This window comes from Neophocaena asiaeorientalis, unplaced genomic scaffold (genome assembly GCF_003031525.2).
Source record: "Neophocaena asiaeorientalis asiaeorientalis breed wild unplaced genomic scaffold, Neophocaena_asiaeorientalis_V1.1 scaffold348, whole genome shotgun sequence".
In the NCBI taxonomy this organism is placed as follows: Eukaryota; Metazoa; Chordata; class Mammalia; order Artiodactyla; family Phocoenidae; genus Neophocaena; species Neophocaena asiaeorientalis.
The window spans coordinates 466,300-479,236 of NW_020172672.1; the positions used below are offsets into that span (position 1 = coordinate 466,300).

The 12,937-nt window shown below is 43.1% G+C and overlaps 1 protein-coding gene across 1 annotated transcript in view; it reads left to right on the plus strand.

Moving 5' to 3' along the window:
- Positions 1–12,937, plus strand: part of RAD51B (RAD51 paralog B) — a 361,088-nt gene that overhangs the window by 299,795 nt on the left and 48,356 nt on the right. The window contains exon 4 of the mRNA XM_024739643.1: positions 9,423–9,526. Coding sequence (XP_024595411.1) covers positions 9,423–9,526 — 104 coding nt within the window. The remainder of the gene's footprint in view (positions 1–9,422; positions 9,527–12,937) is intronic.

Consider the following 12,937-nt stretch of genomic DNA (forward strand, 5'->3'; position numbering starts at 1 on the left):
TTACTTAAGGATAGTATGTGTTTTCTCTAGTGAGTGAATTTATTTTTAATTAAAGTGTTCTTTTCAAAGGGTCAGGAGACCTAGCTACAAGCCACTGTTCAGGATTTTTTTTTTTTTTTTTTTTCCCCTTAAATGGAGGATAGCAGGAGGAAAGCTGTGTTATTGGAGAAAGGGTTCAGGGGCCTGGCCTCCTGGGCAATGTTGGAAGCTGAGCTGGGTCGGGGGAGATTGCTCCTTTCTATTCAGACACCCTAGTTCCATTCTACTCAAACCTATGTTTTCCTAGCTGTCTTTAAGGACCTTCACGATTGTCACTGCAGACATAGCCAAGAAGTCCTGTGCAGTTAACCCCTAGAGAACTTTTGGTTGGTAAATGAGATGGGTTCCGGAATGATCAGTGTTTTGTAAGGTGAGCGTCCTCATCCCAATTTCTGGACATTTCCTACAAGATATCTCTGTAGGGTGACCATACATCTTGGCTTGCCCAGAGTAGTCCCAATTTATCTTTGTTATCCCAATATACTTATTAAGATGTCCCCGCTTCATTTTCAAAAGCGTCCTGGTTGGATGATAACCTACATGTCCACTCTGAGACTATGGGAAACTTAAAGTATTTTCTCCCCACACAAAAGCCAGTGGAGTTGTTTGAGTTGTTTGTGCTGATGCATAGCCAGTCTTTATCCTAGTGATTAGCTTAACTCTATGTCTACCTTCTGCTGTGGAGGATTACCCCATCTCTAACTCTTGCATTCCAAAGGTTCTGATCACCCCACCTTTTCTTGCCTTCTTCACATTTCTCACCTTCCTCAGGAATGAGTTTTATGGAAACTTGGACCAGCCTGCGTGTGCTGTGCAAGGAAAGACTGGACTGCCATCACCCCTTCCACCTGTAGCCAAGAGGCATTGGGAATGAAATCCTGTGCTTTCCCACAGTGAAGCAGCCTTGTTCTTTACTCAGGCCGAAGGCCTTCCTCCGCGGACAGATACTGTTGAGGCAGTTATTGTGTGGTTTTATGCCTCAGATCCTTTATTTGTACATCTAAAAGAAGACTAATAGCTTTAAAGTATTTTGAGAATCTCAAGGCTCAGAAGATTATAAATAACAAGAGAAATATTTTTCTCATCTAAAATGGCAGCACAGATACTGTGGTTACTTACTTAATAGATAGCGTGTGGTCGCTGGGCCATTTGCAGCTGATGAGTTTTTTCCAGTGCTCTATTTATAGAGCTAGGTCAGAAATATCACTTCCGTTGGAACTTGACCTACAGACCATTGTCAATTTTAAAGACCCAAGGAAGTGGTGTACATGCTCAGTACAGCTGTTTCACAGGTTCAGTTAGTGAAGCACAGGCCCCCAAGGAAATTAATTTTGCTGGTGGATAGATGTCTGAGCCTGTCTCAATCGCTTTTATATGATACCTTTGCTCTGTGGCCTCATGGAGCTTGTAGGTCATCTTGAATCCTTATTCTCGAATACCCTCTCCTTGGCAGTCTTCCTCCCTTTTGATTGTCAGCCTGTTCAATGTGGGTCGCTGAAATTCTGGCTTTCTGCATCAAATAGAAAAAGAGCTGATGATCTACCACCAGAAGTAACTTAGGCTAACTTGAGAAACTTGGGAAAAAGCAGACCTAAATATTTCCCTACTTCATCTTTCTATTGGGGCTAAATGAGATTCTCAGTCACTTCCTCAGTTCAAATGAATGACCCAACAACAACCAAAAAACCAGTATGCTGAAGCTCAGCAACTTCCATGGGCCTGGGTTCAAACAGGAGAAACTGAATTTAATGAATGATAATCCCTTTCTAATCCCTACTCTTTCACTCAGACTCCCATCTTTAAGCTTTGTCCTTATGAAGTTGTGTTTGCTGGGACTTGGCCACTGGCCAACACATGTTTACCCACCAAAAGGTTTTAGGAGGTAGGATTGGCTAAGAAAATCCCTAGCTTGGAGAGAAATCTGCTCTTAGGAGAAGGACCCCGCGTCTGCACTCTCTTCAGGCTTAAATGGGTGGTGGTTAAGGGCACAAACATTCAAAGACAGCACGTGGAGTAGAGTATTCTCAGACTTCCTGGAAAGAGTGAAGTCCAGAATGAGGAACTAATTTCTTATCATTAAAATGCCATAGATTCAAAGTTTTTAGAAAAGGCGAGAACTTTGGAGATAGTTTTGAACAACCCCTTCTGTTCACGGATGAGGAAACTGAGGCTCAGAGAACTGAAGTAACTGATCGTTACCGAGGCCTGCTCTGATATTCTTTGTTACATCACTCTCTTCTCCCACCCGGTCTCATTAAAAGCCCACAGCTAAGTCAGAAATAGAGCTCCAGGGTCCTGTCTTCCATCTAGCAGCCGGCCATGTGCTATCATGCATTGTATGGAACACGCTTCAGGATGTGAGGATGAGAGGTCAGGGGAGCATTCTCTCATTACCACTCCAGTGGTAACATACCGTCCCTTTCCCCGAACTTATTTCAGTACTGAAATCATTTGTAAGTATTTTAATTCTTCTTCGTTTTTTAAAATTTCCTCTTTCTAGTCTCAATAAGTTGTCTTTCATCTAAAGGGGCAGGAGGGACTGAGTGTCCAGAATACCCAGCCCGCTTAAGCCACGAACTTCTCCTTCCCCTCTGTTCCTATTCTGGGAATCACTGCTTTGTTCACGCGTTTTGTGTTTTTTTTTTTAACATGGAAAAGTCTAGTCTTTTAAAGTTGACCCTTTTGCTGCAGGGCACACTTTTATGTTAGGTACTGGAGATTCAATTTGACCTCCCAGAAATGCTTATTAGCACAGGAGCCATAAATTGAAATGTTTTCAGAGAAGGAGCTTCCTCACTGAAAGCTCCCCAGCATCCCCCTTCTGAATACTGACACTGGTTGGTACCAGAGGCCCATTACCTTTTTGGAAATCAAGGCTACATAGCAACCCGATTATCCTCCTCCAGTCTGATTGCACAAGAACTACGCCTTGTGTACAGAGCAGAGAGAGAGAGCTTCTTGCCTTGTAAGAAATTTGTCTTCATATCCAACTCCCACTCCAAAGGAGTAGGGAATTGGATCTAAAGATAGTAGTCATGAAAGATATTCCAGAATCCAAATCCTGTTGTTTTTAACCACTTCGTTCCTGAGCTTCACGAGCCTGCCTCATTACTGGAAGAATAAAAAAATGTAGAAGGTGATGATTAAACTTTTTTTCTCCCTAGAATTTCATCTTCAGTGTTTGATCATCATTGTTCCTGTCATTCATACATATCAAGTATCTTCAGCTAAGGGTCACCAAGAACCTTTGGTTGCCTGGAGGCAAGAATTATTATTCATATTTTACAGATGGGTAAGCAATTGCAGAAAGAGAACATGCTTTGACTCACCTAAAAGGGTCTCTGGGAGAGCAGAGTTTGAATATTCCCCCTGTCTTTTTTAGAGAGACCTGACTTCAGTGTAAATAAATTAGATTTTCTCTCTGTGGCTTAAGCAGGTACTTCTACAAGCTCAATCTTGTGACAATGAAAAATCCCCAATATTGAAAATATTTTCAAAACCCAGTTCACTTACTTGATTTTTTTAATTTGTATTGGAATCAACCAAATTCCAGTACAATGAACTCATACTGCCTTGGCAGACATAAATGTCACAGTCATCAAAAAGGAGCGACGGAGAGAATGCCCCAATTTTTATTCCTTCTGCTTAAAATGAGCATAGAAAAGATTCACTTATCTATTTCTTGACCAATTAGGTCATTGGGCAGGAAATCACCTTTCCTGAAAAGCCAGTAAGCAGATTCCTTCTACCTTAACTTTCCCATAAACAGCATTAATGATCATTTATGCCAGCCTCACATAGGAATGCTTAAAAGTCAAAAGACATTAGGGACCACTGAGTTTTCTAGTTGAAAATAAAGTTACAAGTTTATAGTAACTGACAGCTTCCCCACTTCTCTTTCTCAAGCCATCCCACCACCTATAACCACCCTTCAATTGTTTTTCCATATTCAAAGCCCTATTAAATATTTTTCAATCCTGCCCAGATTTTTTTAAGCCTCCAGCCAGAGAGGGTCAGTTTCAGGCCATCTGATTTGCATGAATCCAGTGGCTGGGCCAGTTGAGCGAGGTTAAATAACTTGCCAAGCCAGAGCATGCATCGTCTTTCTGGAAACCCCTTGCCCTGGGTTATCACTGTATATCAGAACAAAGGAAGCCGAGTGTAGAGCCTGAGTGACACACAGAGTTCAGATGAGTTGATAAGATGCTCACAACATACTTCCATCAGTGTCTTCCCAGAGATGGGCCTCTGGGCTCTTCAGGCCCTTCCCAGCCGCCCTCCCCTCCCCACTCCCACCCCAGGCTGGTAGAGTAGCCAGCTATTTGACATAATGAGCCTGGAGAAGGCTAATTGGTGTAGTGGTTAAGACCCAGTCATATACATGCTACTATATATAAAATAGATAACCAACAAGGACCTGTATAGCATAGGGAACTCTACCCAATATTTTGTAATAACCTATAAGGGAGAAGAATCTGAAAAAGGATACACACACACACACCACACACACACACACACACACAACTGAATCACTTGCTGTACACCTGAAACTAACACAACATTGTAAACCAACTATACTGCAAAAAAAAAAGACTCAGCCTGGTTTCGAATCGTCGCTCTATCATTAACCAACCACGTGACCTTGGGAGAATTACTTAATCTCCTATAGCCTTGGTCTGTCAATAGGGTTGATGATATCACCTACCTCATAGGGTGGTTGTAAGGATCAGAAAAGATGTACCTAAGATATGAAGCTCAAATAAGATGTAAGCCCTACTTATTATTATTTTTTTTTAATTAATTAATTAATTAATTTTATTCTTGGCTGCGTTGAGTCTTCGTTGCTGCACGTGGGCTTTCTCTAGTTGTGGAAGTGGGGGCTACCCCCTGTTGCGTCACGCGGGCTTCTCATTGTGGCGGCCTCCCTTGCAGAGCACAGGCTCTAGGCGTGCAGGCTTCAGCAGTTGCAGCGTGCGGGCTCAGTAGTTGTGGCTCATGGGCTCTAGAGCGCAGGCTCAGTAGTGTGGCGCATGAGCTCAGTTGCTCCACGGCATGTGGGATCTTCCCGGACCAGGGCTCGAACCCGTGTCCCCTGCATTGGCAGGCGGACTCCCAACCACCGCGCCACCAGGGAAACCCAGCCCTACTTATTTAAAGGGCTTACCTAGTGCCTAGCTTATAGCACTTTAAAAATACTGTTTTTCCTTATCATTTAACTTTCAAGGCCCTGCTGTTATTGCTGTGGTGGTGGCTTAATGTTTGTAAGCACTCCTGACGATGTATCTCCTCAAGCTTGCCCACTTAAGGTTTCCATTGAAAACTTTTCCCTGGTTATTTTCACTCACGGCCCTTGGTTAAGAACCCCAGCTTACCTGTCTGACAACAGCCAAGCCTGTGGGGACTTTTTTAAATACTTTTTTCATTGGTTTGGGCACATGGAATTCTTTAAATAGCCACTATTGGTCAATCGTGGCTCTGACCCCTGTAAACATCTTCTAGGCCTGGGAAGTGCACCTACAGTCGTATCACCACAAATTTTTTTTGAGTGCTCAACCAATTAGCAGCTCCTAATTATTCACACGTAGCTCTTTCTTGGCAAACTCAGGCTCACTTCATGCTATGACTTAGTGGGCATTGAAGCAACAAGTTTCTAGGGTTTGCTTGAAAAATGTAAATCTATTCATTTTGGCTTAAGCAAGGTAGAATTAAGAATGTAAATCTGCTGCTAAAACAAATATATACCATGGTTCAAAGTTTAGTAAGCATAACTTATTGACTCTTCAACCACTATTTATGAAGCACCCTCTGGGTCTCAGACTTCGTGATTCAGGCACACTACCATAAATCAGACGTGGATTTGGCCCTCTTAAAATATACATTAGGGGTGGTCAGAAAAGCACGCAAGTAATATACCACAGGATTAAAAAATGGCAGTAATGTGAGAGAGTGAGCTAAGTATTATGGGCGTTTGGAGGAGGAAGGCATTATTTCTGTGATGATCAGGGAGGTGGCGTGTCAGAAGTGGTATTGAAGACTGCATGGGCATAGAGGCATTCAGGTGTGGAGGCGGCACGAGGAAGGAGCGATTAAATTGGAGCAGAGTTTTTATGAAGTGGGATGGAGGGAAGAGGTGTGGAGAGGCAGGTCGGGCACAGCTGCAGGAATGCCAATCTTAGGAACTTAGAACTCTTTAAAGGCACTTGGGAGCCGCCCAAAGTTTCTGAGAATGCTGATCATAAGTGGCAGGGCAGCACGCTTAGATGTGTGCTTGGGGAGATTAATCGGGCAGTAGAAGAGAGGACGCTTTCGTGGGGAGAAACTGACGGGAGCATGGAGAGCAGCGAGAAAGTGACAGCAGCCATCCCCCCGGGGGAAAGCTAATGTGGGTCTGATCTAGGTTGGGGTGGGATGAATGGATGTAAGTGAGACTCTACAGGGAAATCAATCCGTCTTCACAGTCTCTTGGAATTGAGAAGCACAGGAGAGGGAGAAATTTTTAAATGGAACTGAGGTCTCAAGCCAGATTAACTGGAAGGCCAAAGAAGGAGGAGTACGTTTGTACCGGAAAGATGAGCTCAATTTGAAGATACTGAGTTTATGGTGCCCAAATTCATTATGTCAGGCAGGAAGATCTCCAGGTGCTGAGGTTAAGTGGGAGGTTGAGACGAAGGCTTAGAAATCATCCACCTGTGGGTGTCATCCTTGTCAACAGTGAGGACATGCCATATGGAGCAGACGTTGCAAGCTTGGTGAGAATGAGTCATATGTGGCTCGTCAGCATGTTTATTTATGTGTTTTTAGAATTTTTTAAAATAAGCCAACATTTTCCAATCAGAAGATTGTACTTAAAGTGTTGATTTTAAAAATTAAAAGATCAAAAGGTGTGGCTAACCGTGAACTCATACTGCCATGTGACAACAGCAGCTGGAGCTGAACAGGGGCTGTCCCCTGGAGATCATGGGTGAATCGTCTAATTCACCACAGTCTCCACTACTCCCTGTCATCTCCTAACACTTAATATTTAGACAAAAAGTAGATTAATGATTGCCTAGGGCTGCAGGGCAGGAAAGAGGGGCTGGAGGCTTATGGCTAAGGGATATGGAGTTTCTTGGGGGGTGATGAAATGTTCCAGAGTTGATTGTAGTGATGGTTGATCGACTCTGAATATAGTAAAAACCGTTGAACTGTACACTTTAAATGGCTGGATTGTACAACATGTGAATTATCTCGACAAAGCTTTTGGCAAAAATGCAAGAAAAAGGAACATCAGTGGCCACTGCCCTTGCAGTGTTGGTTTTCTTAAAGCAGAAAATACTTTTCTGTTATGTGTCTCTATCAAAAAGGGGGAAATGAAAGACAGACTGAGAGGGTCATGTATTTCAAGAAAAATGGAAGAGAGTACATCTGTTTGTGTTAGTGAAGACTTTCTACGTGTTAAAATGCAGACACCTGGCCTCTTTTTGATGTACATTACCTTCCCAGCCACTGAAGGCAGGTGGTGTTAGGGAAAAAACTGACCATGGCCAGCTCCCTGAGGTCCACCCACAATTAAGGGGAGAGGGAGCAGAAAAGCGGAGAAGGAAAAGGAATACTCAACATGGTTGATACAAGGAAAAGCAGAAGAAGCCAGTACATTGGATGCCGGAAGAGGGGGAAGCTTTATCAGGCCGAGGAGGGTGGGGACAGAGAAGTCAGGAGGTTAAGGGACCATCCATTGAGAGAAATTGGGGCCAGAGAGAGACGCAGGTAAGATGATGACAAAGCATTCAGAACACCTAGTGCAGAAGTTAGTACTTTATCCTCAGGCACAAGGACTGTGGAAGGATTTTAGGGGAGCGGTGTGATCAGATCAGCACAGTCTAGATTATATGTTTTCAAATTAATTCGTGTGTGTTTTGAATTATGTGCACGATGAGCTAAGGTCACCCTAAACTTTATTCTTTCCTTCGCTAAATTCTCCCTCCCTCTGAAATCCCCAGGTTTGTTGATGTTGATGCCGTCCAGTTCGTTCCCATACCTGCTTGAACCAGAGAAAACATATGGTTGTTTTTTGCTATCCCATGGGTTCTCACCATCGGCACTATTTTGTCTGGGGCTGAATAATTCTTTGTTGTGTGGACTGGCCTGTGCCTCATAGATGTTTAGCAGCATCCCTGGCCTCTACCCTCTAGACGCCATAGCACTCCCACCTAGACATGACCCACAGAATCGCCTCCAGCCTAGAACCACTGAACTCCATTCATCTGTTGCTCTATTTGATCCCAGGAGCTTAAGACCATGCAGAGCTGGGAGGCCTCCCTGAAAGATGCTGACCCAGAAAAGAGGAATTCCTGTTCCACACAGAGGGGTGAATATCAGATGATGCCCTGAGCAGGCAACAAATGAGAAACTCAAGCCCTCATTTTGTTTTAGCTGATTCAGTGGACTTCAGCCTTTTGGTACTTGGTCTCCTCATTGGAAAGAGATGGCATCTTGAGGATACAAGGCAAACTACAAATCCCACTATGCCCCCTTAGGCTAAGACTCATCTCATGGCCCAGGGCCAAAGTGAGCACAGGAGCTTGGAGGAGACCTCAGGATGTGCTACATATGATAGCGGGGGCTGGCTTCTAAGTGGTGGGACTTGCGAGCCTGCCTCTAATGCAGAAGAAACAGGAGGAGTAAAGGAATGGGTTCCTCCTGGTGATGTCAAGAGAGATCAGTGAAGCTCTGGAGATGTCAGAGAGTAGCTGAAGTACAACTTGGTGTAGACTAGAAACTCGGATAAATTTTACTTCAGATCCTCCCCCTTATAGGAAAGTCTTAGAAAGTAAAAGAATGTTTCTCTTGGGATAAGAGTGTCTAATACAGATTAGATATGAAATGGTGAGATCTTCCAGATTCCTCTTCTGGGTGCGTGTACGTTCCACGGTTGGAAAGGCATAGGAATTGTATATACATATGCCACCATTTCCATATTGATAAGGAAAATTGAATTAAGACTCTTATCAAGCTGAAAAAGTCTTAACAACTCTATTAAACTAAGACTATTTCATAACTGGCTCTTATTCTATGTAGTAGGGCTATGCTTTTCTCCCATGGATGTTGAGTGGCTTGATTTATTATTAGCAATGGCTCCAAGCTTCCTTGCAGTGCAACCTCTTATTGTTATATAACTCTGTTATCTCTGAGCCCAGTGGTGGTTACTTTCATTGAGGCTGAAGGAAACCCATGCTGGCTTTTCTTTTTAGTCTCTTCCTTCTCTCCTTCATCAACTTTTGTGGTAACGACCTGGGCTCCCGAGTACTCTCTGAGCAATGAGCAGTGACTGGACTTTTGTTTATGTGAAACACCATGACAAGATAGGGTGTCCATAATCATGGTTTTGCCCTGTTTCGTTTCAGGCACTTCTGGATCCAGCTGTGTGACAGCTGCACTAGGAAACACCTGGAGTCACAGTGTGAACACCCGGCTGATTCTCCAGTACCTTGGTTCAGAGAGAAGACAGGTGAGTGCTTTGACAATGTTCTCTGACAGTCAAGGTCAGGGAACAAGATATACCAGCAATCTGAGTGTTCATCTTCTGAAAGCACTGGCCACGCTGTCTGTCCTGGGCCAACACTGTCAGAGGGTGGGTAAGGAAACCAGCCTCCCTGCCTACCTCAATAGCAGTTCTAATAAAGTGGGGAGACAAGTCACCCACAGGGAAAAAAATACAAAAACAGAGAGTTAGCTTGCCCCCGACGTTTGCCAATAGCTTGTAAGTGACCAAGGTCCACACCCCTAGGGATCTCAAACTCTCTACCTCTAAAGGGTGAATGAACGATCATTTCTCTTAGCTGATATTTGTTGAGGGCTAGATAATTTGTGTACGAATTAAATAATGATGCTGCCTTCTCTTGAGGTTAGTATGTTTTGAAATAATGAGGCCACACAGACCCTGCTAAGTGGATAAACTCTTCCCAGATCCTGGGTACTTTTGCATTAACTTATAAACCAGTAGTTTAAAGTACTGACTGGTGCCAGAGCTTATCAAAAGGGTAATGACTCTCAGAGCTGTCTCTCTATGTTGTCTATCCTAGACTCAAGTGAGAATTCCCCCCTTCCATCTGGAAAGGTTACGTTCTACATCTTTCTTGATCTCCCCTCCCACTCCAAAGAAAGGAACACCACAGTCTGACCCCTTTGGTAAAATGTTTCGTAATTAGGAAGTTTATTTTCCCCGATGTCTAACCTCAACTTTATCCTGCTGTGTGGACCAGGTTCTATCACGACCTCTCCTGCAAGTGGGAGGAAGAAGAAGACAGGGTGATTATTCTGATTTGTTAGATGGGGCAGAATTCAGAAGCCAGACTTGCCCACCTTGCTAAATATTTAACAAATCCAAGTTATTAATTAAAGAGGCATGAAATATCATGCTGGTGGTCCTTTCTGGGGAAGGTGGTAGGAAGGGAGTTGTTAACATTTACCTGCATTAGGTAAACTGGCTCTTTTTCAAGGAATCAGGAATCATCAAAAACCTTGCTTGTTGCAGATATAACTTTCTGAGTGCCCTTGGTTACAGACCAGAGGATTCTTCTTAGTTTGCTTGGGACTGTGTAAATAACATTCCAGCTTGATGATTGAGTCAGCCATGTTCTGAGAAGATAGAGCTGCTTGTTTTCACTTAGGGGAACATTCTTGAGTTTTCAGGCCCTGGCGTGCTCATTACCTCAGTGATACATTTTCCCTGATGATTTAAGTGTCCTGGGTTCTAAATCCATCACTTCTCTTTCAGTGGAACACATTCAAAAATGTTTCTGTAAAAAAAAAATAATAATAAAAAAAAATGTTCCTGTAGAACCTAATGACCTTTGGTTCGTACCTTAGGTTATAAATCATGTTAAATAAATACTGTTTGTAGCTATCAGGGGTATCATTAAGGACTGTCAAGCACTACTACCTAAACTCTAATTTGAGGAAGCAAAATTCCTTGTGAATTCATTCATTTTCATGGAACCTTAACCCTACGCCTTGAAAACTTGTAGTTTATCTCTGTTTTTGATTTTAGACGGTACACACTGATTTGATGATTCAGTTTATTATCTATGGTACCATGGATTCCAGGTTCCCAGATCCTAGTTTTACTAATTCTAGTTAGCATTTATTAGTAAATAAAGAAGTTAGCATTTATTAGTAAATAAAAAGAGCCACATTTTTCTTTTCCTTTTGCTTTAGTAAATTAACCAGTCATTTCCATTTTGTCAGTGTCAACAAGAAGTAGCTGGTAAGACACATGCTATTATTTTGTGTACCTTTGGTGACCGGAGGATTTTGGTGGCTCTTGGTTCTTGGCTCATAAGGTCAGATGCAGACCACTAGACACAAGAAGAACAGGGAGCAAAGCATGGATAGATCAGTGACAGTCTATCAACTCATATCCTATGAGATGGGTCCGCAGCGTTATCTTAATCTACAAAGGACAACTTGTTACTATCATTACTAATCAATCAAGAGCAGAGTTAAATGTCTTTGAATCACGATTTCAACCAATAATTAGAGATTAAAGTAAAGTATGACCAGTGTCACAATGGCCACCCCAGGCAAAAGAACATACATTGAATTAATGTATAGAAATGTACATGCCTTTTGGGACCAGTTGTTAAATTTGTGGCTCAACAACTAGATGAACGTTGATATATAACAGCGGTCCCCAACCTTTTTGGCACCAGGGACCAGTTTCTTGGAACACAATCTTCCCACGGACTGGGGGGGAGGTGGAGGACGCGTCGGGTAGTGATGCGAGCGATGGGGAGCGGCAGGTGAAGCTTTGCTCGCCCGCCCGCCACTCTCCTCCTGCTGTGCGGCCCGGTTCCTAACAGGCTGCGGACGAGTACCAGTCCGTGGCCCAGGGGTTTGGGACCCCTGATATAGAAAGCACATCTCTATCTGATGACCTTATCTCGACTTAGCAGAGGGTGTACCTAATGATTCAGTGAGCCCTTCCTGTGGTCTTACTTCATGATCAAGTAGAGAAGCCATGTGAAGATAAATCTTTTCTGGGATATGTACACAGAACAAGACTTTAAAGCTACCCTTTAAGGTAATTGCACCAAATATTTCCTTTTAACACAATTTAGTAGGAGGGTTTGCCTAGATCATTCTAGGGTGGGCAGACCCATGGAACACCAGCCACTTGGGGAAGATACCAGGGTAGCTTTTTTTTTTTCATGCACAGGCGGAGGCCACTACACCAAAAGATCAAGGTTATGGAATAAGGATTATGTTTTATCCCTTTCTATGACACTGAGCTCTACAACAGGGTTTTACATGTGAGGCTTAGTCTGAGGCCACAGGGCTGGAAGGGGGTCAGGTCAAGCTGAGCAGATCTTCGAGCCGATTAACCCAAGAGCTGAATTGTATGGTCCAAGGTAAAGAGTCCTCCCTGGGTGATTCTTTTCTTTACACCCTGGAAACTTTGTAAAGTTATATAACCAAGAAAGAAATCTCCTTATCAGGGCACTAGCCAAGTTAATTCTCTTGTTTATTCTGCTTCGGGGTTGCAAAAAAACCCTCTTAAGAAGCTGGGAAACATTTTCTTTTGGACTAATTTAGCTTTTCATCCATTTGACTTTTATTTACTCTTTCCCTCCTCTGCTTCAATCCTGCCCCACCCTTTTTGCAGCATTTTTATTCTTACCAAAGACATATCCTTAGAGTAGAATTGAAATGGCCTCTACTAGGGATTCTGGGTTGTTTGGTTTTGTTTTGTTTTCAGTTTTTTGGTTTTGTTTTTAATGATCAAAAGTGTGTTTTGGTCCACCACGTGCATGGCGTGGGGATGCAAAGGAGTAGAAGGCACAGTTCCTGCCTTCAAGGTTCTTCTGGTCTGGTACGGGAGATGAACCAAAATGCAGTGTGTGATTAAAGAGCAAACTCA